Here is a 27350-nt window from a genome sequence, read left to right on the forward strand (position 1 = left end):
GTACAGCTCAATGTGCAGGTTCCTTCCCTGTTGGCTGCACTTGTGGCTAAGGACTTCCATGCTCGTGGCTTTTTGGCTTCGGTCCTGCGTTTCTTTTCCCTCCTGGAGCTGTCTTCGGATTGACTTGCGGAGGATGTAGAGGCGCTTGGAGCCATTCCGGGGTTTGGCGCCTTGGTCTCGGCTGCTCGGGTGTCGTCTGCCATGTTAAAGCTGTTTGCGCCGATCCTGCGGGAGGCGTTGTTGTGGTTTTTTGCTGCGCGTTTCGTGTGTCGACAGGCGGTCTTTGCTTCCTCCTTGAAGTCTGCTTAGGCCCTGGTTCTTAGGTTGACTTCTCCCTTTTGTCCTCTGCTTTTTGAGGCTTGTGCGGTTGAGCGTTATATTCAAGCGGCTTCTACCACTTGCCGCCCTATGTCTGAGTTGATGGTGCTCCGAAGGAACCAGGGGGTTCCTTTCCGGCGGGGTCATGCCAGGGCTTGCGGTTCCTTTCATCAGGGTAGGCCACAGGTGTCGAGTTTGGCGCCAGTGCCACCTGCACTCCCGCCTGTGCCTGGTCGGCGCTGTGTTCGCTCTTCGCGCAGGTCGTATTCTCGTAAGGGGCAGCGGCCCTTTTGCGGTTCGCCCCATTGACGGGGTGATGGGGGGAGAGGCTTGCTCTGTTCGCTTCCGCCTGGTCTCACGATTTATGGGCATTTTGGGGCGTTTCTCGCGGCCTGCGGTAGCGTTGGGTGGCTCCTCCTTCGGGGGATTCGGGGCTGACGGGGTAGGCTTCTCCTCCTGCGCTCTGTCGGGTCATCTTGGAGTGGGTGCACTTGGGCGTGGTTGAAAGAACGATGTCCCTCAGGTGGGTTTCCCGCCTGTTGCCATTTCCGAAACGGGACTGTGCGAACCTGTGGTTCATTCTGGACTTGTCCTGTCTGATCCCTTGGGTTTCTTGCCCCTCGTTTCGGATGACCATTCTGTCCCAGGTCTGGTTTCTGTTGGAGCCGGGCGCTTGGATGGTGTCCCTGGAACTCAATGACACGTATTGGCACGTCCCTATTCATCTGGGGTTCAGGGACTTGCTCGGTTTTGTTGTGGGGTGTCAGTGCTACTGCTTTCGTTGTCTCCCTTTCAGGTTGAATCTGGCACCTTGCGTGTTCACATGCCTTACCCGGGTCGTGGTGGCCCGTCTGAGTCTGTTGGGTGTTCGGGTGTTGGCTTACCTCGACAACTGGCTGGTTTGGGCTCCCAGTCGGTCTGTGTGTCTGCTCTTCAGGGTTTTGGTACTTTCCCACCTTTCCCTTTTTCCTTTGTAGTCTTTGGTGAAGTAGCTCCGGGGAGCCGTAGGGGCTCCCCCCAGAAAACCAGCATTAAATGTAATGAAAAGCCATTTTCTGGGTGAGTCCCGGAGGCTCCCGGCAACACTCCCTCCCTCCAGTCGGCGTTTTTTTTCGTGATTTTTTATATCTAGCCTCAGAACTGGGACGGTGATCGCCTGCACGAGGGTCTGGGGCTCCCCCTACACCCTCCCGGGGGTGTGGGGGGGGGGAGCTGCGCAAACATGCGGCACGGCTTGTGTGACGTCATGCTTGTTTGCTCGTTTTTCTTTTGGGGAGTTCTGTCCACTCGTTTTACGATTTTCATTGTTAACCAGAATAGGGGTTTGTTTTGTGGCGCTTACCTTTCTGGGTGCCTGTCCCGGTCGATGGCAGATATGGAATGCTCCAAATCACATGTGCATTTCTATGGGCCATTGCTCCATAGAAATGCATTGTGAGGGGGGGGGGCCAGGTTGTGGCTCGTGGTCCCCGGTAGGGTAGAACTCTAACCACATTGACTGATGCAAAATAGTTAGGGGTATCCATATCAGCCATGGATAACTCTGGGGAGCCTCCGGGACTCGCCCAGAATATCGCGTTTCATTACATTCAACGCTGGGTTTTTCCCCCACATTATTCTATCTTTTCGTAATTGTTACTCTATATGATGTTAAGAAACATGTATATATATCAGGCCTATGTACATACATGTTTTAGATTAAAATTATATACTGTACTGTATTACAATATAGTCATGCCCACTTTAAATTTTGAATCTTTTTGCACACTTCTCATTGCTTCACATATCCAACAATTCTGTTTCCTAACATGTGTGTGTACCCACAGATATTTTCTTTTACCTGCAGCTGGTGACATAATGAGCAATCATTTTCAGTTATTAATGTCCCTTTCCTTCGATACTCTATTATACACAAAATTCAACACTAAATATGTGGACGTGTTGATGAAGGTAGGAGATAGTTGCATCTGGAGGGATTGTCTCAGAAGTCAATATCATTGTTTTAATAAGACTAGTTTTCGGTTTGTGTCACCTAATTTATGCAGTACATTGTGCAGTACTGTGTATCATCATCATCATCATCGGGGTGGCGAAAAAAAAACGGTCTTGTTCACAAGTGTCAGCCATATGCTGGAATATCTTCCTCACTCATTCAGTCTAGGGTTACGTCACCAGGGGCCATGAAATAGCCAAGTGTGGGGAGAAAATGCCATGTGGAAACAAACATTTGTGAAGAATGTTTGCTTACAAGAAGTGTAGAAAATCAAATGATACACTTGTATACTTCAGTGTTACCTTGATGTGGTTCCGAGGATCAATGTCCCTGTGGTCCAGTTTCTAACCAGGTCTCGTTGTCTGTAGTCGAATCGACCAGGCTGTTAGGTGCAAATGCTTGCAGTCTTAACATATAGACGTTTATCAAGATCCCTTTAGAAGACTGAAAGAGGTTAGCTAGTTATTTCTAACTAGTGTTAAAAAGTATTTGACTCTTAATGTTTGTAGAATTGTCTATTAGTGTATCAATTACACATTTACTTTTAGAAGCTGTTTTTCGTTCTGTCCTGCCTCCTGGTCTTGTTAGGAATTATTCCAGTGCTTGTATTTGAAACAAGTTCCCCTTATATCTTCGAAGTTTAAATTATTATGCATCTCTTGCCTGGGCTATAATGTGTACAATTCCCAATAATTTAGAAGTTTTATTGAATGGATTTGGGCAATGAAATTTATCCGCATGTTGTCCAGGTCATCAACTTCAATGACTTTGATAGGGCTGCTAGTGAGCAATAGTATTCCACTCTTGACACACTAGTGTCTGAAAAAGTACCTTCATTGGCTTGGCATCTTTTGTTTGAAAGGGTCTTCTTACCCATGAAATATTCTTGTTATCCAGCCTGTCGGTTTACTTGCTTGGAGGGTAAGGAGGTAAACTGCTGCATTCCCAGTGATTAAAATATTATCTACATTAAAGTTTATGGTCACAGTGTTCTTCTCAACATCATTATTAGTAAGGTTATTGTTCTGTGACTGATTGTCTGGCTTGTAAATATTGTACTTAATTCTTACCCCTGAACTATGGATGGCTAATTTCCTATTGCTGGGATCCTACTCCTAAAGTAAGCGATACAATTTAAGGTTTAGGACATGTAATCGAGGCTTCAACAGTTGCATTTTATGTATTGATTCTTGGCAAAGACTGATAAGCTAATACTAAAATTGAGCTAAAGCATGTATTTGTGCATACATTTGGCACGGTTTTAGAAATTTAGTGTAGAATGTCCAACATGGGCTACTTTAACCAGAAATAGCCATCAAATTCACATCCTCTCTGGTTAGCTATCTAGCAGGCAGACAAGGTTTATTCACATTGAATCAATGTGCAGCATAACTACAACACATTAGTTCTGCAGGATACATTCTACACAAAAAGTCGCTTTGGTTTCAAATTGGTTTGACGATAAAATCTAATTCTTTTGTAACCTTTATTATTTGCCATCTAAATTATATTTTCTTGATTTCTTCAGTTTACATTTTTCTTTAAAGCATTTTAAATAAATTTTACTCTTTTCTTCACACAATAGCTTCCCTCCCCAAAACTGTACTGTTCAGTTATGTACATTATACATGTCCAGTTTGATCTATTTTTTCCCGTTTCCTCCATGCCAGCCGGGCTTACCAGATCACAAGAAGCAAGAGTTGCAAGCTAATTTGCACCAACCTCTCCAGCGGCGTCAGACTACTGAAGACTCTGACTACGATGATGACGTTCATTATGACCAGGGCCGCATTGACACCAAGAAGGGTGTGGAGGTGAGCTTTGATGATACTGTGCACTGGAATGAAAAATCAACGTCACAGTACATCACTTGTGATTTTTAATGACGTACAGATATAACCCGAAGGTTTATAATTACCATAGCGGTCTCGTGTCAAGAATTGCGGGTTTGATCTTGGAGACAAATGGGGGTAGATGGAAGGGGTGACTTCTATTTGCATTGTGTGCAGAGTTGGTCAGTTCCCGCCAAACACACACCGATACTACGACGTTGGTACAACGTTCGAACAAGTTTTAACCCCACTTAACCAGTTATAACAACCAATATAGCAAGTTGTAACAACGTTCTAATACGTCATAAACACGTTAAGCCAAAATGTAACAACTTTATTACAAGTTGTAACAAGCGGAAATAGACAGTTACGGTTTGTGTTTCCAGGGTTACTGTTAAGATTTGGAACTAAGGTAACTATTCTCAACTGAGAAGTACCACCTTATAAAATGTATATTAAATGTAGATATTATATCACATCAATGTTCAGGTTTTAATAATAATAATAATAATAATAATAATAATAATAAAATAATAATAATAATAATAATAATAATAATAATAATAATAATAATAATTATATAATAAACAGTACATTAGGCATTTAAAAGTAATTACATAATAGGGAAAGTAATTGTTTATTATATAAAGCCACTTGTTCTTTTAAATATACTGTACTAGCACACAACTATGATATGAAATGTGACAATTTTATTTATTAATTTCAATTGACTTGCAAGATTAGGAAATGACTGTAGTTAAAATTGTTGAATTGCTTTACTGTAATGCACAATGAATCGTAATATCCTTTTATACGTTTTGTTTTCAAATAGATTGATCGTGCAAGTGCTGGTGCAATCAGACGTACTAAAGCAGAGAAACAGGAGGATACTGAGGAAGAAGATGAATTTGGCTACACAGCAAGTGAGTGTTAAATTGTCTTGTGTACAGTATTGTTCCATTGTAGTTCTTTAGTTGTTCAGCGAAGAGGAGAAATATAAGGGTATTGTCCCTTTTTCTCAGAAGTTTGGGGATTCTGAAGCTCAAATGTCAAGCCTGGGTATGAATGGCTATGTAATGATAATTTTGGTAATTTAAAAAATATTTAGGTTTTTATCAATTTAGTTGCTGGCAAGCAATGATTAGGAGTGGTCCTGTTTACATTGTGTCCAACAGATAGAGGGTCCAGATGAATCTCGTGCAGCAGTCATTCCACTTGTTTTAAAAATAAAAAACTTCACATATAACTCACAGCTGATGACTGAGCTTTTCTAAAGCAAATGTATATCTATCTTGTTTGTTACTTTGGTTACAATCTAGAACTGCATGTTACAGAAAGTTATCTGTAACTATGTGGGTTTACATTATATGTATTGAATAACATTTTGTTATCAGTAGCTTTTTATTTACAAACTGCTTAAATTGTTGAAGTGTGAAGGTACTACGGGCTCACCATAGCCTGTGCTACTTGGAACTTTTTGTTCCAAGTAGTGAATCTTTAACAAACAACAACATGTTGAAGTGACTGTTTTGGTTGTCAAGCTGTTGCCAACAACAAAAAAATCCATAATTGTTTGTATTTTGGATGATAAGGTTGTTAAATTGCTATCGTCATACAATGAAAATATCCATCATTTGTTGCATGTGGCTCCTCTGGTTTGGTTCTTCATTCTAGTGGGAGGGAGAAGCCTAGTGTGGGATAGGCAGCTTGTGGACATTTTTTATTTTATTTATATATACAAGTTCTATTCTTGTAAAGCCACTAGCATGCATAGCATTTTGGGCAGGTCCATGATCCTAATTGTCCCCGATATCCAACCCGCCAAATCGTTTAACAACTGGGTAACTATTCACTGCTGGGTGAACAGAGGCGTACAATTAAAGATTGGTGCCCAGTCAATCCTCTCCAGCCAGGATATAATCCCAGGCCAAACTGCTCACAACGCACTGTGCAAGTATTTTACCACTGCACCACGGTGATTGCCAGTGTATATTGTATGATGATGTAATTGTATTATACAATGACATGGTATAATACACACAGACTGGCCCCATCTCTATTGTGTTGGAGAGGTTTGGGTTGATCCAAACCCAACTCGGTTACAGAAATGAGTTGGGTGGATTAAAATCTTTTGTCACTAGGTATGTGTGTGTGTGTGTGTGTGTGTGGTGGCCCTGTCTTCAATTTTGTGAGACAATGTGAGATATGTCCATGGATGAGAATCCCGAATTAGAGGCGAGTATAATACAGTATTTCGTGATAAGTCTCATTTGTGAGGTTTAAAAAGTTAATCACCCTGTTACAGCCTGCTTGAGCCAGTAACCAGGTGCTTTCTGCATAATGCGCCTTAGAGCTGTTGCCTCTTCTATGATCCCACCCCCAAGTCGATGGTAAGTTCTCAAGAATTGGTGGTAGCAAGTAATTGTGCAAGGAATAAAGGCGGTTAAACAAGACACAATTACATCTTCAATATATTATCTATCGAAGTATAACTACACTTAAGTACGCAGGGTTGCTTTCACCCAGGACAGCCAATATATTATATCTGCAGTGTTCTTCAAATTCCGGTGAGTCCACTATCTTCAAGTATACATTGTCTACGTTCAATGGCAATCACTGGCGAGTTCATCTTCCTCGACATGGGCGAGTCTACATACCGTATCGTCACGATGTCCCCATTACCACACATCTGCTCTCCAGAAACACACTGGCATAGGGCTTCAGCAACACGCTGACAGGGGTCACAAATAATCACTTCCAGCAATCTCTAACACCCTAGCAGAAGTCTCTAGCAACACATTAGCAACACTTCTCAGCAGACAGCCACTACTGTTGTCTTGTAACTCCTCTTTGCCAAATCCCAGGTACTTCAGTCCACACAACACTGCCGAAGTACAACAGCCATCACACTACTTACTACCGATGGTGGCCACTTGTCCTCACAGGAAACAAGTCAGGAGTTCTGGACTGCCCAAGGTGAAGTGATTTTTCACAGTGCAATACTCGTGTCACTTCTGTGAATATAAGTCATTAACCAGATAGAAAGTATACAGGGAGAACATAGGATGGCAACCTTTCACCAAGAAACTGAAATGTAGTCGGATGCACAATCTAGATGGCGTTGATACCGTTATGCCACTCACCAGAGGTCATCATCATCAACCTCACCTCCTGACTGAGGTATGAAACAGGAGCCTTTCACAGATGCCACACCTCCGCCAACAGATGCCATTGTCTTCATCTCACATAATGCCTTGGAGTGTGAGTGTAGGTCCATAGATGGCGCTGAAATCGCCACACTTCGCTCCATAGAAAGCGTTGATATCATAACACATCCCTTGGCATCTAGGTGATGCATTTTCATCATAAAAAATCAAATTTCATAAAACAAAATTTGCAACATAATTTGCATGTCTGGTAAAGGGAATGGTGTTTTCAATATCTATGCATAGCATGTTAATCAAAGAATTTTATATGCTAGTTTTTCTGTGAAGCCTTATGATAAGGCAGTGTATTTGGTTCCTCTTTGAAATAGCCATCATTTACTGTAGATTTTTCTGGGGTGACAAAATCCTGTCAAAGTTGTTTCCAAGATAAAATACTTAAAAAAAGGTTTTGGTACTGTGACTTGCATTCTCTCTCTAGTGTTCCCTTTGAAACTTGTGGGTACCATCATGTGTATTGGCACAAGACTGTGGGGTTAACTTCAGGATGTCGACACAGTCAGTGTTCGGCATAGTAAGGTCACACTGCCCTGGGGCCAGATTTACACAAACAGTTACGAACGTGTACATCTTTCCTCAATCTTTGACGGCTTTGCTTACATTTATTAAACAGTTTACAAGCATGAAAACTTCCCACTCAACTGTTGTTATTGTTATAAACAGCCTCCTGGTGCTTCGGTGTTCATTAACTGTTTAATAATTGGAAACAAAGCCGCCAAAGATTGAGAAAAGATGTACAGGTTCGTAGTGCTTGCGTAAGTGCTTTCGTGAATCTGGCCCCTGGAGGATATTTGCTTCTGTTACATGTTTGTGGGAAGAATGATTTTTAATGACAACCTGAGAGGTTTGAATTGTTTTGGCAGTTTTCTAGGAAGCATAAAAATTTGCTATCTGATCAGTCATTTGTGATGCCAGGGAAAAACTGAGAATGGCTTTTGAGTTTATGAATGAGCTGCTGCTGCTGGTAATTCTAGGTTAAACTGAATGTCCTCCAATGACTTCCCAGCTCCTTAATTACCATGCAGGCTTTTCATCTTCATAGGATCCCACCTTATGCTACTAACTTGCACAGTATCTTGCACTACCCACTATCAGGGGATGGTACTGTTTGTCTAATTATCAGATCTACCCCCCCCCCCCCCCAATAAAATAATATAAAGACTTACTACTGCAATCAATCAACAATGGGAGTGCACACTGGAGAGTCTCCCTGTATTCGTCTTACGTATGGAGAAATGGCTCAACGTCATCTTATTTGGGGAATCTGCTTAAATCTGGCCTATTGGTTACGAGTACACACCTCGCTGAGCCACCGAGACTTGCCCCACTCTCTCTTTAGTTGGGATGATCTCCTCCTAGTTCCCCATTATATTATTATATCTGCTGTAGATCAGTCTGCAATTGTTTCTCTCTCTCTCTTTCTAGAAATTTCTCACCAGGACAAGTGCAAAAGCAGGTTGTCTATAGACAAATATTTATTAACAAAAATACAAAGAATAAAGAAATAGCAGCATATTATCATCAGGTTCCACAAACTAACATCATGCTTATATAATACCAGTGCTCCAACAATACAGTACACGAGGATGCTGCTTCACTACTTCAAAAGCAACCTCTTGCCCCCTCTCACTGTCTGGGCTAGGCAACTCGCATATAAATTAATACAGACAAGAAAATACTAAACGCTCTCGCCTTGTACTGCGTCATTCACAACATAAGAATTCATGCACTCCCTCAAACAACAATGCTGTCCATATAATTCTCTGTTTAACTCCCTGAGGCCCACCACTAAGACCTTCCATCAATGGGTCCTCAAATCAGGTAGGCACTCTTGCAGTGTCTTCAATAGTCTTCAATAATGCTGCTACTCAGTCCCACTTTGTACATGTGAAGTTCCTCTACACGGTTTCACCATAAACGTGTAGTTCCACTACACACTTGGAGATCCACCATATAATCTTCTCCAGACATGAAGCTTATACAAGAATTTGCCCATACACAAACCTGTTATTTTCTTTACTATACCTATACCATAATAACATATTCTCCAATCAAAACATAAATAACATATACAGTGGTACCTTCGTTTATGATTCTAATCCGTTCCCAGAGATGCGTCGTACACCAAAAATTTGTAAACCAAAATGAATTTTCCCATCAAAAACAATGTAAATTGAATTAATCCGTTCCACACCCCCAAAAATATTAACTTAAAAATACATTTTACATCACATACCACACATTTTGGACCACAATACATTATGTATATCTTACCTTTAATGAAGACACTTGTTGGCGTATGAAAAACGCCAACAAGTGCAAAAGTGCCTCCCCACCCCTCCTCATTTTGAGGAGGGGCGGTGTTGGTGTTTGGAAGGGGAATTCCCTTCCATTATAACATCAAGCAGCAATGACTTTTCTGGGGTACTCTCTCCTACGTTTTACAAGCATACCACTAGGACCTGGTTGTGGCTCACTACTTGTTTGTCTCACTAAAAAACCTGTGTATTGACACTTGTTTTTCCCTACATTGTAACACTTGTCTAAAGTGAGACATCACAGTCATTAAAAAGTTTAACACAATGGTCTGCTACAGCTTGATTTAGGGGACACTTTTCAGCAAAACTTTGCAGTTCTTCCCATACTGCACACATTTTCTTAATTAATGAGGAAGGGACATCCTTTACTGCCTCCTCCTTCCCTGAAGAAATTTCCTCGGCTGTCTCTTGTTGCTGCCCCTTATGAAGGGCTGCGAGTTTGTCGGTGGTCAGTTCTTTGCTGTGCTCCTCCACCAACTCCTTCACGTCAACACCATCCATCTCCAAGCCCAATTTATGGCTCTGAGAAACAATTTCCTCAATAAGAGACACTTCAGGCTCAGGCTCAAACCCCTCAAAATCTCGTTCTGGAACACATTTGGGCCACAATTTTCTCCAGCCAGAGATCATGGTTCTTAGTCACTTCTTCCCAGGCTTTGTCTGTGAGGTTTAAAGCACTCAGAATGTGAAAATTGTTTTTCCAGAACTCTTTGAGGTGGAAGATTGTGGCATCAGTCACTTCGACACATCTCCAGAAAAATGCCCTGCCGTAAAGTTTCTTAAAATTAGAAATGATTTTCTGGTCTAGAGGCTGAATTAAAGGAGTGGTGTTGGGAGGAAGGAACTTTACTGAAGCAAAACTAAATTCTTCCAAGCCTGGAGGATGAGCAGGCGCATTGTCGAGGAGAAGCAGGCCCTTGAGGGGCAAACTTCTCCTGCAGATATTTTCTGGGGAAAATAGCTCCGGGGGAGCCCAGGGAGAGCCCTATCCAGGCTCATAGGGATAGGCCTAACTTTTTGCATCGGTTGATGTGGGTGGAGTTCTATGCCTACCGCGGACCATGGCCAAAACCTGGCACCCTCAGAGAGGCACAAGGAGTGATGGCCTATAGAAATGCACATGTGATTTTGGAGCATTCTATATCTGCCATTGACCAGGACAGCTACCCAGAAAGGTAAGCGCCTCAAAACAAACACCTATTCTGGTGAAACCAGCGAAAATAACGAAACAAATGGACAGAACTCCCCCAAGGGAAAACGAGCAAACAAGCATGACGTCACATGAGCCATGCCTCATGTCTATGCAGCTCCCCCCTCGCCGGGAGGGGGAAGGGGAGCTCCAGACCCCTGCGCCAGCGATCGACACCTTAGTTCCTTGGCTGATGGGATAAGGCTCGGTCATTGTGGCTCCAGCTCCAGATTCTCCTTATGCTGTGCCTGGGATCAGTACTTCTCTTCGGTGATGTGCGAGCTGGGAGTATTATTCCTGGGTACTCGGGCTGCATGCGTTTAGGGCTCCCTTCCCTAAGTGCCCTGTAAGTACTGCCCTAGAGGCTTGGGGTTACCTTCCATAAGTCACCTTGGGTCCATCTCTGTGGACCCAAGATTGATGATTGACCGCCCTGAGTGTTTTGGGGGATTCCTCCCTTGTTTGCCTTGGGTTAAGTGATAGTTTTTGCGCTGGTAGGGGCGCAGGGTACTGCGTAGCTAGTTTTCACCTATAACAGCGGCTGGCTCTGTTCCCTGTGGGCACGCTGTCCTCTTGCGAATTTTTTTCTTTTCTTTTTTTTTTTTGCTTGGTGGGGGGTCTGCCTTGGTGTCCCTCCCCCTTTATATTAGGGTTGTTTGTGTTTGGTGGTACCCCATGCTTCGCCCTCGTGAGTGGACACGTCCCGAGGGTTCAGCTTTAGCAGTGTTGATTGGTAGCTTGGGTGCCGGTTAACAGTACCCTTCCTGGGATAATCCTTAGCAGACCAAGTCTAGGGGCCCTGGGAAACCCCGTGGGGGCGCTCGGGTCCAATGGATGTGACCCCCGAGTCTCCTCTCGTTTTTTGCGAGTTTGAGGGTTGCTCTGTTGTAACGCCTTGTGATTGTTGTAACACCTTTTGCCACTTTAGCGCTCATAATGTCCTTTTCCTTAGCAATTACGGTGGATATCGCTGACGTGGATTTGTTGTACTGCCTAGCTAGTTCAACTTTCATACCATTTTCATTTTAACGAATGATATCTTGTTTTTGCTCTGTCGTCATCCTTACAACTATTTTCTTAGGTTGAACTTTACCACTGACTTTCTTGGGACCCATGGCATTATATATAATAAGAACTTTTATGTTAAAAATTCAAAAAAAGCAGAAAAACAATGAAATTCTTCACATAGATTTCAAGCACAGTCGCTGTTGTCACTTCGCGGGATACACTGGTAAACAACTGGGAGTGCCTCACCTCGCGTCCCCATCATCATGCGCTAGTTCGACCCATATACGTATCAACAAATGTCGTATTCCAAGTAAAACGTCGTACACCAATTTATATTTGATGAATTTGACAGTGTATGCCAAAAAATTCATACTCTAGAGCAGTCGTATACCAAGATACCACTATATATAAACATTTAATTTCACCATTCGATGTCCTACTCTGCACTGCGGTCCTACTGTGGTGAATACTTCTCCCACGCTGGACGAATCCACACTGAAATTCTCCTCCGCCGGGCACCAAAGACTCTTCTCTCCTCAGTCACTCACTGACCTCAGGCGAGCGAGCATGTGTCGCGCCTGCCTCCATAATGTCAAATCATCTCAAACTCATATCTTCTCACTATTTTCCTAAGCTCTCTAACCTACATCAACAAATGTCCTCTACAATCGCTGGGCACCCGATCAAACAATATCAAGCAATATATTACGGTATAATGAACACTTACTGCAAAATGCTATTTGCAACGATGCATGTCCACATCGCCTCAAATATAGCGCTCAGCCAAGTCACGCACAATTCTTCTTTTACTGCCACTAAATGCTTCTTCTAGTTCCGACTTGAGTGGAAGTCGCCTAATAGGTGCAACACAGGCACACATGCTCAATTTATCCACTTAAAGAATTATCTCACAGTACACAGATGTACGACCGCCCAATAAGCTTTAGGCTGCCCCTAATATCGTTACCAGAATAACAGAAAAACGTTGTACGTCGTCCTCAGACAGCTTCCTCACACGTTGAACACATAGCCTTTGCTCAAACTCTTCACCAAAAGCTATAACCATTTTTCTTCACAGGAGGCAAAGACGTATGTCTGTCCCCAACAACTCTCGTGACTCAAGTGACGATTTACGACCTCCGCCCACATCACATTTCGTAACATAACGTGGACATCTTATCTTACCTCATTTCCTTAAGATGCTTGCAATCTGCTTTCTTCTCTTTAGTCATAATTTACTGACGTTTGCTTATTTTATTCCTTCCCCCTGACTCCTACCTGCAGTCAGGTGTGGAATAACTCACAAGGCAAACCTACCTCATGAGGCTACCTGGGGCTCATAACACCACTCACCAAGTTTATTTACTATAGAAATGCAATTTTATCAGTATAATTTATGTTATCAATTTATAATGTAGTTATTATGTTGAATTAAAAATTTTGTAATGTAACTATTATTATATTTACTGGTTAGCTTAATAACCAGCCTGAAACACTATACGAGTTAGTGGCTTTGCAAGAATGTACCACTCAATTACTAATGTATGTACTTTCATAAGCCATTGTACTTCCTTGTATGTATATAAATAAATAGATCACCAGATTCAGGCAACGTATAACCCACACAGCCATGGGGAAAGGGAGTAGGGGTATTGAGGCATGGCTAGTGGTAGAGAGGGTGACCAGCTGCCTTATTTCCTACGTATTTCCTGGCTAGATGAGGTTTTTACCAGGAAGGAGAGGAGTGAAGATTATAGGGAGGAAAAAATGAATCAAGGTGGGGGAAAAAGGTATGGGACAGGAAATTGGGTAGGATACGAAGGTGAAAGATGGGAAAGGATGCAGGGGGAAGGGGGGGGGGGCTGGGGCCGATATGTGCTACTCTTCCCCTAATCTCTTCCTTTCACTCAGCTTCTCTCCCTCACTACCTATTCCCTCCAATATCCTCTCCTTTCCCCCCATATCTCCGGCACTACAGTATATCACTTTCCTCTTAAATACTGTATTGATTTAGTAACAATTTCCTTCCATCTTCTCGTATCCCATATTATGTTTTGACATTGTAATTGTTTAAATTGATCACAATTTGTATTGTCTTAAACATTGACTTTATTTATTATAATTATTGGAAATTTAGCAGTCATTAATCTTCCTGTATAATTATTCTGTGTGGTATTTTACTACTTTTTGCTTCTCTACATACATCTGTTATTATATTAAATTGCATCATACATTCCTCATCTTCATTTTTTCTGTCATTTTATCCTTCTCCCTTTTCTTTACCTCTTCTTTGTCCCTCTTCCCTCATCTTCCTCCTCTAATACTATCTGTGGGAGGAAGGTAGGGCCCAGTATTTCAGCGTTTAGTGACGGGCTTATCACAACGGGGTTATTGTCTTCTGGTCAACCTCTCCCGGCGTCTCGGCGTAAATGGTTCCTCATCCAGAGTTAAGATCCCATTTTCTTTTCTTGCGTCATTTGCTCTGACTGGTTGAGGTCCAATTGTTTGATTTTGATTTTCAAAATAGTTTTTTTTTATCTACAGTTTATATATATATATATATCTGAAAACTCACACCCCAGAAGTGACTCGAACCCATACTGCCAGGAGCAACACAACTGGTATGTACAGGACGCCTTAATCCGCTTGACCATCACAACCGGACATAAGGAAGTGATAGCCGAAGCTATTTGAACCACTTCCCCGCCGGCACTTGGATGGTAATCTTGGGCATAGCAGTTGTGTTGCTCCTGGCAGTATGGGTTAGTCACTTCTGGGGTGTGAGTTTTCAGTTGCATATAGTCCTGGGGACCATTCAGGCTTGTTCCCATATATATATATATATATATATGCAAATGAGGTGATTTGATAAAATGCTATGCCCAAGATTACCATCCGAGTGCCGGCGGGGAAGTGGTTCATATAGCCTCGGCTATCACTTCCTTTTGTCCGGTCGTGATGGTCAAGCGGATTAAGGCGTCCCTGTACATACCAGTTGTGGGAGTATGGGTTCGAGTCACTTCTGGGGTGTGAGTTTTCAGTTGTATATAGTCCTGGGGACCATTCAGGCTTGTTTGCATTTGTGTTCCTCACGTGTGCCCCAAAGAATGAGGTGATTTGATAAAATGCTATGCCCAAGATTACCATCCGAGTGCCGGCGGGGAAGTGGTTCATATAGCCTCGGCTATCACTTCCTTTTGTCCGGTCGTGATGGTCAAGCGGATTAAGGCGTCCCTGTACATACCAGTTGTGGGAGTATGGGTTCGAGTCACTTCTGGGGTGTGAGTTTTCAGTTATATATATATATATATATATATATATATATATATATATATATATATATATATATATATATATATATATATATATATAATTAGTTAGTTAGTTTGTGAGGGTACCACCTCTGGTGCCAATGTGGGGACCCATAGCCTCGGAGAAGAAAATAAAAAGTATTCAGAGGAGACCTTGTGGTTTCTCACTGAACACTAATGTTATCTTCTCCTACCACCCTCATTCTTTTGTATGTACACATATATATTTACTTTATTTGAACTTTGTTACAAAAAAGGAGTTACATATGGGTTACAAAGATGGTTATCATAGGTTGTCGAGTTCCTCCAGCTCTTCAGATGGCGGGCAGGAACCCTGGATGCAGTGCGCATTTCCCCTCTGTATCGCCACACTGAGGCGCTGGAAAAGAAAGCTTGCAGCTCTTGGGTCCCTTGTTGTTATATATAATATATATATATATATATATATATATATATATATATATATATATATATATATATATATATATATATATATATATATATATATAATATTATTATATATATTATTATATATATTATTATATATATATATATATATATATATATATATATATATATATTATTATATATATATATATATATATATATATATATATATATATATATATATATATATATATATTAGACAGAATGTCTACCATATATATAGTAGTATGGTAGTTGACAATATATATAGACAGAATGGTAGACAGTTGGTGTGGGACTACACTTGCGTTTCAACTTTAGCCAACACCTATGTTGACTTCAGTGCTACAAAAGCAGGAGGAGCTGCCAATCACCGGGAAGCAGCCAAGTCACGTAAATACAGAGACCTTGAGCACCACTACAATTTTGTCCCCATTGCCTCGGACACACTTGGTGCTGCTAGCATTTTGAAAGCATTGGGGTCTAAGCTAATCGAAACAACTAGAGACCCTAGAGCCGCCAGTTTTCTCTTTCAGCGCCTTGGTGTGGCAATCCAGAGAGGAAATGCTCACTGTATCCATGGTTCCTGCCCGCCATCTGAGGAGCTGGAGGAGCTATACAACTTGTGACAAGTAGCCTTGTACCCTTCATGTAACCAATGTTGTAACTATTTTTGTGTAATGACATTTTCAAATAAAGTTAGATATATATACACACATATAACAAAAGAATAGGGGTGGTAGAAGAAAATATCAAAGTGTTCAGTGAGGATCCACAAGGTCTTCTCCAAGTACTCTTCATTTTCTTCTCCGAGGCTATTGGTCCCTACACTTGCACCAGAGGTGGTACCCCTTCTAGGTTTAAAAAAAAAATTAAATTAAAATTAAATATAAAAATTATAATATAAAAATTATAATATAAAAAATATAATAAAAATTATAAATAAAAATTATAATATAAAAATGAAATCCCCACTACCTGCTGCTCTCATTTCCCACTGTAACCCTTCCCATCCATCCCTTTCACCTTCACTACTACTACTACTACTATCATCACCATCCCTCACAATCTCTATCCTGCTTCACGTTCCACTAATACTATGACCAATAAACACCACAACAACCGTCTTCACCCTTCCAACACCATCATACTTGGAGGGTGGGTAGTAGGCAGGACGCCAGGAAAATCCAATTGCCTAAGTATTGTAGAACGTTTTGAGGACCGTGAGTGGGTTGGTGCTCGGAGGGGGGGGGGTGCTCGCTCTTCCCAGGGTAGTCATGCCAGGGCTCAGGTTTCAGTAAGTTGAGGTGGGCCTTTGGTACCAGGTTTGGAGCCGGAGTGTCCTTCTTCGTCTGGTCAGCGCGGTGGTCACTTTGCTCAGAAGTCGGCTTGGAGGTCACGTCGGCCCTTTCGCAGGGCGATGGGGGGAAGGCTGGCTCTGTTTGCCCACACTTGGTCCCACGATTCGTGGGCTTTTCGCATCATCTCTTCCGGCCTTTGGTGGAGTTAGGCGGCAGCTCCTACAGTCGGGGATTTGAGGCTGGCAGGTAAGTCATTTTTCCCCATCTCTCTGTCGGGTCATCTTGGAGTGGGTTCGCTTGGACGTTGTCGAAACGACACCGTCCCTCAAGTGGGTTTCCCCACTTGTTTCCTGTTCTGAAATGGGACTGTGTGGATCTCCTGTACATTCTGGACTTGTCTCTCTGAACCATGGGATTCCTTGCCCCTCTTTTCGGATGACTACTTTGTCCCTGGTCTAGCTTCTTGAAACTTGGAAGATATTCCTGGACCTCAGGGACGCTTATTTGGGATGTTTCTATTCATCCGAGTTCAGGGATTGGCTAGGTTTCGTGGTCAGCTGTCAGGCTTATCGCTTTTCTTGCTTTCCATTCGGCTTGAATCTGGCACCTCGCGTGTTCACATGGTTAACCCTGGTCATGGTGGCGCGTCTTCGTCTGCTAGAGGTTTAGGTCTTGGCCTACCGCAATGACTGTTCGGTTTGGGCTCTTAGCCAGTCTGCATGTTTGCTCACCAAGGACGTGGTTCTTTCCCAGCTTGCTGGGTTTGGGTTCCTGGTGAACTGCAGTCCCATCGCCTGCTGTTTTTGGGAGGGTCCCGGGTCACTCAGCAGTTGCTCGAGCAGTTGTGCGGGAGCCTGAACTTTGCCTTGCTAGTTTTCCCACTGGCAGGGTCTGGCCTCAGAGGCTGTTCTGGTATCTTTGGGGCAACCCCATTCGCCACTCTCGCAATCGTTAGGTTCGTCCTTTGGAGTCCTTGCTCTGTCACTGTCTTTCTCTATGGGTTTTTCAGGGTTTGGTGCCTTGGTGTCTTCCCCTTCCCTCGCTCGATGTGTTCACGGACGCCTCATCTTTTGGCTGGGGTTTTGTGACCAGCGCTCAGCAGGCCGGCCAGAGGCTTTGAGCTCCATCCTTCTGTTGGGATCACAGCACGGTGCAGGAGTTTGTAGCTGTGTGGCAGGCGCTGCAGCAGATTTGATTGCCTCGGGGCTCGGTGTTTTGGCTCCATTAGGACTGCTCTCCCGTGGTTCATTCTCAACCAGGGAGAGGTCTCTGTAGTCTGTAGCTCTTTGAGGCAGGTTGCTTTGGGTAGCTCTTCTGCTGAGCTCTCGGGGTTTAGCTCTCCACGTCATTCACACTCAGGGGGTGTTCAACGTCCTGGCGGATGGCCTGTCTCACTTCATTCCTCTTTCCACTGAATGAATGGTCGATGCTGCCTCCTTCCTTTGGCTTTGTCGGATGTTCAGGCTCCCGGAGGTGGACTTCTTAGCGTTGGCTTGGTACAGGCATCCTCCCATATACGTGGCACTGTTCCCTGACTGCGAGGTGTTCACGGTAAATGCTTTCCAGCAGGACTGGTCGAGGTAAGGGGGTTCCTATACCTTCATTCCCTGGTCCAGCTGTTGCTTCGGGTTCTGGCTCGGCTCAAATCCTATCGGGGAAGAGTGGTTCTCCTGGCCTCATGGTGGCCGGCCCAGCCTTGGTCTCAGGCGCTGATTGCTTGGTGTCCAAACCCGAGGGTTTTTCCATGGCTCCACCTCTTTCAGCAGATTGGGCCGGTTAGGTACCTCACTGGTTTGGCTTACTCTTCTGTGCTTTGCGTCTGGTTTTTCTGACGCAGGTGTATCACCATTTGTATGGTGATCAGGTGGCTGCTTTGTTGGTGTTCAACCTGCAGTCCTCTTTTCAGCGACAGTATGAAGTCTTCTGCAAATCTTTCTGCCATTTCTTTTCCCCTTCATAGGGTTTTGTTGGTGTCTGTTCCGGTTGTTTTGTCTTTCCTTGACCTTTTCTTGACCGGCATCTCATGCCGAATACTGTAGCTTCTTATCGTGCAGTGCTGGCAGAGCTGCTCCATCTTGCATTCGGGGTGGATGTCACTTCTGCTCCATTCCGCCAGCTCTCTCATGGATTTTTTCACCTCCGGCTTGCTCATGCACCGCCCTAGCTTTCTTGGTCTTTGGAACGGGTGTTCTCGTTTCTCTCTTCTCGGTTTATGGTGGCCTCTTTGGTCAGGGATTGTTTTCTAAAGGCCTTATTCTTGTATGATTTAGACTGGGGGTCGGACGGGGAAGCTTCATGTTCTTCTCCAGCACAGGGGTTTCTGCTTTTTTGGTCCAGGGGGTCGTTTTGTTCATTTGCAGCCCTCTTTCTTTTTCTGGCAAAGAATAAGATGGCTGGTTTCCAGAGGCTTGTTGATGCTTGGTTGATTCGGCCGGGGGTATGTCATGTTTTATGTCCCGTTGCAGCTTTAAGTCGCTACCTGCACACTACTGGTTCAGCAATAGTGGACGCGCTCTGGCTGGACCCGGGGTTTCCCTGGTTCCCTGTTCCAGGGCTTGTGTCTTGCAGGGTTGTCAAGTCTAGCCAACCTGCGGTCTACCCTCGTGCCCATGATGTGAGGAAGTATGTTCCTCTTGTTGTTGTCTTTGGTAATACATCTTTGGTCGACATTCGGGTGCAGGTGGGGGGGGGGGGGAATCGAACAGGGTCCTGGCCGCCAGATATCATGTCAACATTCCAGGCCCTCTATGGCCTAATTGTGTGGCATTGGGACGTCCATCGTGGCTCTTTGTCTCATCTTTGTCGTGAGACCTGGGGGCTGCTGCTGCCTCCCAGGTAAGTCCTTGTTTTTACTTATCTGTGGGTAATTTGCTTCAGGGAGCCGTCGGGGCTCCCCATAGAACACAAGCGTTGAATGTAATGAAACTCCATTTTCTGGGCGAGCTCCGGAGGCTTCCTGACACCCTCCCTCCCTCCCTCCGTCGGAGGGTTTTCATCATTCTATGAACTGGAGGTTGGCTTGTCTGAGCACGCTCCCCCTCCCCACTGGCAGGAATGGGGGGCGCTAACGAGCGGGCGCGCTTGTGGGATGACGATTTCCTCGTTTCATTGTTTTCTTTTGGGGGGAGTTCGTTGGCTCTGTACGGAGGTAGGTTTCAATTTTAACCAGTTAGAAGTTTGTATTGTCTCGCCAACCTTTCTGGTGGTATCCCTGGTCGATGGCAGACATGACGAACTCTAAAGGGAGAGTGCTCATATGGCCATTTCTCCCTGTGCCTCTCTGAGTGGACCAGGGACCAGATTCATGAAGCAGTTACGCAAGCACTTATGAACCTGTACATCTTTTCTCAATCTTTGGCGGCTTTGTTTACAATTATTAAACAGTTAATGAGCTAGGAGACTATAACAATAACAGCAGTTGATTGGGAAGTTTTCATGCTTGTAAACTGTTTAATAAATGTAACCAAAGCCGTTAAAGATCGAGGAAAGATGTACACGTTCGTAAGTACTTGCGTAACTGCTTCATGAATCTGGCCCCAAGTTCTGTGGCTGAGTAGGCACACACAACTCCAGGGAGTGAGGACATCAAACTAATAAGGCACTTGTCAGTTTAGAGAGCCTCAAGGAGCCTCAAGGAGCCTCAGAGAGCCTCAAGGAGCCTCAAGGAGCCTCAGGGAGCCTCAAGGAGCCTCAGGGAGCCTCAAGGAGCCTCATGAGGCTCGCCTAGAAAATGGCGTTTCATTTCCTTCAACTCTGGTTTTCTTATCCTTCTCGTTTTCTTCATCTCCTCTTCTTCCTCTTTTTCCTGTTTTTCCTCATATCTTTTCATCTTCTTCGTCCATTCTTTTCATCTTCCTCCTCCATTCTTTTCATCTTCCTCCTCCATCTTCATCTTCTTTCTCCATTCTTTTCATCTTCTTCTTCCACTCTTTTTATCATCTTTCTTCATTCTTTTCATCTTCTTCCCCCATTTTTCTCCCCTTCCCTTTGTCTTCTTCCTCTCTTTCCTTCGCCTTCTTTCTCTCTTCCCTTCTTCTCTTCTGCCTCTCTTCTTCTTCCCCACTTCTTTCTCTCTTCGTCTCTGCCTTCTCCTTTTACTGCTTTTTATCATTTTCATTGTATTTACCATCCTATAATCCAATATTTACCTCGGGGATCATCAACGTCATCTAACTTTGCATTTTCCCAGTTATTGTCTGGCACTTTGTCCCTTTTGTTCCTAACCCTCTTTTCATAAAGTTGTTCTACCCCTCTTCGTGGACTTCATGTCATCCAAGACTGTTCTTTTTCTTGATTTTCCTCCTCTTTGTTTCTCCTCATCCTCTTTTTGTCTCCTGGTTCCCTTCCTCCTCCTTGTTCTCTTCCTCCTCCACCTTCCTCTGTCTTTTAGCTAGGCGGGATTGAGACGCTAGTCACACGCTACAAGACAGAGTGAGTCCATATTATGGATCGAGTGTGTCGGGCTGAATTGGGTCAACTCCGTTTCTCTTGGTCATCTCGGGTCATCTCTCAGATGAGCTCAAGTCATCTCAGGGTCAATTCACCTTGATAAGTCCCCCCCAGACGTGTTGTTGTCGAGAGACCATACAGTAGTTTCGTATGTTCGTGGTTGTCATGTTTGGTTAGGTTTTTGTAAGAGCGTTTGTTGTAGGTTTGTCCACAGTGAAAGGTTCTAAAAGAGCCATGTACAAGGATGGTCTTATTTCCCGCCAAAAAGTCATGTACAAGGATGGTAACATTTCCCGCCAAAAAGTCATGTACAAGGATGGTAACATTTCCCGCCAAAAAGTCATGTACAAGGAAGGTCACATTTCCCGCCAAAAGAGCCGTGTACAAGGAAGGTCAGATTTCCCGCCAAAAGAGCTACAGTAACCGGAGTGTGATATCGCTCCATGTTTTCTCTGCTTGAGTCCTTATTCTCTGCTACATTTGGTTTTTATTTGTGGGAGAGAGAGAAGAGAAAAAGAAGAGGAGGAGGAGAAAGAAAGGAGATAATACTGGGACAGTTACTGCCTTGGACTCGAGAGTTGGTTACAAAATAGCGCTCTGGAACACTGCCCGGGTGTGGGCGGAGGTCAGAGGGGAAGCTAGGATAAGAGGCTTATGTGGTATACGGTTGGTAGGCGATAAGGCAATGAGCGTGCACTGCTGCCTTTTTTTTTTGGTTTACACCGGTGGTTACAGGAGGAATTATTGCTCGGTAAAGAGGGGCGAACAGTTAAGGATTGGTTTCCAGTCAATCCTCCCCGGGTTTTGTCACGGGATGAGTGTGTGTGTATCCTGTGAGATGTGATTGTGTGTACTCACCTAATTGAGCTTGTGGGGGGGTTGAGCTTCGGCTGTATTCACCTAGTTGTGCTTGCGGGGGTTGAGCTCTGCTCTTTGGGCCCGCCTCTCAACTGTCAATCAGTCAACTGTTACTAACTACTGACTTTATTTATTTATTTATTTTTTTCTCCATATACCCACCCCCACCCCCAGGAAGCAGCCCGTAACAGCTGACTAACTCCCAGGTACATATTTACTACTAGGTAACAGGGGTATAGGGTGAAAGAAACTCTACCCATCGTTTCTCGCCGGCGCCCGGGACCACAGGATCACGGGCCCAGCGTGCTGTCCGCTCGGCCACCGGCTTCCCCTTGTGTACTCGTGTGTGTGCGTGCGTGCGTGCGCATTGTGTTTGCATGTTTGCTGGTGTGTGCGCGCGTTTGTGTATCTGAAACTAAGCCAACCTGGACCATTCCGAGGATGCAGCCCCAGAAACTGTAACAGGTACCTATTTACCATTAGATGACCAGAGGCATAAGGTAAAAGGCAATGCTGGTAATTTCTCTATCTCCCTCTCCATTTCTCTCTCCCACTTTCTCTCTCCACCTCTCCCTCTCTCTCCTGAGTTCCTCCAACCTTTCTCTCCCGAGCTTCTCCACCTTCATTCTCTCCAGCTCATTTCCCCCCCCCTCCCCTTTCTTCCTAGCTCCTCCACCTTCTCTGTCTCCTGAGCTCGTTCAGCCTCTCTTCTTAGCTCCTCCACCCTCCCCCTCTCTCTCTGTTTGTCTCTCTCTCCCTTCCTTCCTTCCTTCCTTCCTTCCTTCCTTCCTTCCTTCCTTCCTTCCTTCCTTCCTTCCTTCCTTCCTTCCTTCCTTCCTTCCCTCCTTCCTTCTTTCCTTCCTTTTATCGTTCATATTTATGGGTAACAGTTGGTTTTATTAATATTATGTCAACCTTTATTACCTGACGTGCGGAGACACATCAGATACAGACAGAGAGCAGGCAACAATTGTAAATACACAACGCACACAGCAATTCCAGCACCTCCATACATACCACTACCACCCCGACACCTTACGCATAATTCAGCATTCTGGCCGAAACGCTTAGCGTAATAGTGGCTTTAGGCTATTGTATGTACTAGCTCTTATCTATAAATCCATCAATGTTTGTATTTATCTATAAATCCATCAATGTTTGTATCTCACCTTGTATGTATGTACTTTACCTGAATAAACATTTGATTTGATATATTCGGCTGGTGGACCTCCAGACGTCAGCCACGCTAGGCTACGACATCCAAGTATTTGCCTGTATATATATATGGCTATATATATATATATATTATATAGCCTATATATTTGAATTATAGCTTGTGTCGTACCCTCGCTGCACCTCCACCCATCCTTCCTCTCCCCCATATGGTTGTCATTAACCGTTGTATCGACTGGGTTGGGTTATATTCACCGAGGGAAAATGGTTGATCAGCTCCGGATAGTGGGACCTGATATTGAGTGGCGGTGCAGAAGCGGACCTGCTGATGGCATCACCAGGGTTGAATTGCCGGCGCTCGCTTGCTACATCTTGAGCCTCTCACTAAGGACCTATTTTTAAAACTGTTCTGAGGCTTAGTACTTAGTTGTACTCGACTAATTGTGCTTGCGGGGGTTGAGCTTTGCTCTTTCGGCCTGACTCTAAACTGTCAATCAACTGTTACTACTATTTTTATTTCCCCCCACACCACACACATCCCAGGAAGCAGCCCGTGACAGCTGACTAACTCCCAGGTACCTATTTACTGCTAGGTAACAGGTGCATTAGGGTGTAAGAAACTCTGTCCATTGTTTCTCGCCAGCGCTCGGAATCGAACCCGGGACCACAGGATCACGCGTCAAGCGTGCTGTCCGCTCAGCCACCGGCCCCACCTGTGTAATTACTAAGTGTAGTTACAGGATGAGAGCTACGCTCGAGGTGTCCCGTCTTCCCGTGTGTGTGTGTGTGTGTGTGGTGTGTGTGTGTGTGTGTGTGTGGTGTGTGTGTGTGTGTGTGTGTGTGTGTGTGTGTGTGTGGTGTGTGTGTGTGGTGTGTGTGTGTGTGTGTGTGTGTGTGGTGTGTGTGTGTGTGTGTGTGTGTGTGTGTGTGTGTGTGTGTGTGTGTGTGGTGTGTGTGTGTGTGTACTCACCTATATGTACTCACCTATATGTGCTTGCAGGATCGAGCATTGACTCTTGGATCCCGCCTTTCGAGCATCGGTTGTTTACAGCAATGACTCCTGTCCCATTTCCCTATCATACCTGGTTTTAAAATTATGAATAGTATTTGCTTCCACAACCTGTTCCTGAAGTGCATTCCATTTCCCCACTACTCTCACGCTAAAAGAAAACTTCCTTACATCTCTGTGACTCATCTGAGTTTCAAGCTTCCATCCATGTCCTCTCGTTCTGTTACTATTCCGTGTGAACATTTCGTCTATGTCCACTCTGTCAATTCCTCTGAGTATCTTATACGTTCCTATCATGTCCCCCCTCTCCCTTCTTCTTTCTAGTGTCGTAAGGCACAGTTCCCTCAGGCGCTCTTCATACCCCATCCCTCGTAGCTCTGGGACGAGTCTCGTTGCAAACCTCTGAACCTTTTCCAGTTTCATTATATGCTTCTTCAGATGGGGACTCCATGATGAGGCGGCATACTCTAAGACTGGCCTTACGTAGGCAGTGTAAAGCGCCCTAAATGCCTCCTTACTTAGGTTTCTGAATGATGTTCTAACTTTTGCCAGTGTAGAGTACGCTGCTGTCGTTATCCTATTAATATGTGCCTCAGGAGATAGATTAGGTGTTACGTCCACCCCCAGGTCTCTTTCACGCGTCGTTACAGGTAGGCTGTTCCCCTTCATTGTGTACTGTCCCTTTGGTCTCCTATCTCCTAGTCCCATTTCCATAACTTTACATTTGCTCGTGTTGAATTCTAGTAGCCATTTCTCTGACCATCTCTGCAATCTGTTCAGGTCCTCTTGGAGGATCCTGCAATCCTCATCTGTCACAACTCTTCTCATCAACTTTGCATCATCCGCAAACATCGACATGTAGGACTCTACGCCTGTAAACATGTCGTTAACATACACAAGAAATAGAATTGGTCCCAGCACCGATCCTTGTGGTACTCCACTTGTTACTGTTCGCCAGTCCGACTTCTCGCCCCTTACCGTAACTCTTTGGCTCCTTCCTGTTAGGTAGTTCCTTATCCATTCTAGGACCTTTCCCCCCACCCCCGCCTGCCTCTCGAGCTTGAACAGCAGTCTCATGTGCGGTACTGTATCAAAGGCTTTTTGGCAGTCCAGAAATATGCAGTCTGCCCAACCATCTCTGTCCTGTCTTATCCTCGTTATTTTATCATAGAATTCCAGAAGGTTTGTTAGGCACGATTTCCCTGTCCAGAACCCATGTTGATGTTTGTTCACAAACCTAATGTTCTCCAGGTGTGCAACCAGTCGTAGCCTAATTATTCTTTCCAGTATTTTACAGGGGATGCTTGTCAGTGATACAGGTCTGTAGTTAAGTGCCTCCTCCCTATCTCCTTTCTTGAAGATCGGCACGACATTTGCCTTCTTCCAGCAACTGGGCAATTCTCCTGACATAAGTGACTCATTAAAGATCATTGCCAGAGGCACGCTGAGGGCCTGTGCTGCTTCTTTTAGTATCCACGGTGATACTTTGTCTGGTCCAACTGCTTTAGTTGCATCTAGAGTTGTCAACTGTTTCATTACCTCCTCTGCTGTCACCTCTATATCTGATAGTCTTTCATCTAGGGTAACCCCTTCCAACAATGGGAGCTGCTCAGGCTCGGTAGTGAACACTCCATGGAAACTGGCATTCAGTGCCTCGCAGATTTCCTTGTCACTTTCAGTATATGCCCCCTCTGTCTTCCTTAGTCTTGTCACTTGGTCGTTCACCGACATTTTTCTTCTTATATGACTGTGTAGTAACTTAGGTTGTTTTTTCGCTTTGATTGCAATATCGTTCTCATAGTCCCTTTCCGATGTTCGTCTTATGTTAATGTAATCGTTCCTAGCTCTGTTGTATCTGCTTCTGTTGTCCTCTGTTCTTTGTCTTCTGTACTTCCTCCACTCCCGCCTGCTGGCCATTTTTGCTTCCTGACACTGTCTATTAAACCATGGGTTATTATATTCCTTCTTATTTTTTCCCTTTACCGTTGGTATAAATCTCTCTTCGGCCTCCTGGCATTTCTGTATGACTAGGTCCATCATATCTTGGACTGTTTTTCCTCTAATTTCTTCCTCCCACTGCACTTCACCCAGATAGTCCCTTATCCTCATATAGTCCCCTTTCCTGTAGTCAGCTCTCCTTTCCCAGATCTCTTGTCCCATGGTCATAATTTTGAATTCCATCATGTAGTCAAAGACTAGGACACAATGGTCACTGGCCCCTAGAGGTATTTCATGCTCTAAATTCTCGATATCTTCTACGTTCTGGGTGAAAATCAGGTCTAATAGGCTCGGTGCATCTCCTCCTCTTTCCCTTGTGTCTTCCTTCACATGTTGTGTCAGGAAATTCCTGTCCTCTCCTGTGTGTGTGTGTGTGTGTGTGTGTGTGTGTGTGTGTGTGTGAGAAAGATTTCATGGTTGGTATCCAGATACGTGTTTTTTCTCAGCGTATATTGTAAGTCCAACTTGGAGGGCAGATGCAGATATATTTTGTCCCGGATTATGTGGAGTTCTGCGGACCAGGAAGGTTTTTGTTCTTTCTGGGAGTTTTAGCTCTTATTTTGTGGCATTTTCTGAGAGTGTAATGAAAGAGCCCGGGAGACCACCCGAAATTAGCAAGTTGGAGACGTGACACAGGGACCAACTGAGAAGAGTCCGGGGTCCTTGTCTGTGTGTGTGTCTGTCTCTCCTCCCTCTCCTCTCCCCTCTCTCTGTCCCCTCTCTCTGTCCCCTCTCTCTCTCCCCTCTCCCTCTCCCCTCTCCCTCTCTCCTCTCCTTTCTCCCCTCTGTCTCCCCTCTCCCTCTCTCCTCTCTCCCCTCTCCTCCCCTCTGTCTCCCCTCTGTCTCCTCTCCCCGCTCTCCTCCCCCTCTCTCTCCTCTGTCTCTCTCCTGTCCTCTCTCTCTCCTCTCATCTCTCTCCTCTCATCTCTCTCCTCTCCCCTCT

General features: G+C 44.4%; 1 protein-coding gene across 1 annotated transcript in view; it reads left to right on the forward strand.

Annotated features, from left to right (window-relative positions):
* LOC123748468 (multiple PDZ domain protein) overlaps positions 1 to 27350 on the forward strand; it is a 1300933-nt gene that overhangs the window by 1015238 nt on the left and 258345 nt on the right. The window contains 2 exon segments of the mRNA XM_069303573.1: positions 3982 to 4125; positions 4976 to 5066. Of these exon segments, the coding sequence (XP_069159674.1) occupies positions 3982 to 4125; positions 4976 to 5066 (235 nt within the window).

The sequence above is a fragment of the Procambarus clarkii genome, chromosome 50, assembly GCF_040958095.1.
Source record: "Procambarus clarkii isolate CNS0578487 chromosome 50, FALCON_Pclarkii_2.0, whole genome shotgun sequence".
NCBI lineage: Eukaryota > Metazoa > Arthropoda > Malacostraca > Decapoda > Cambaridae > Procambarus > Procambarus clarkii.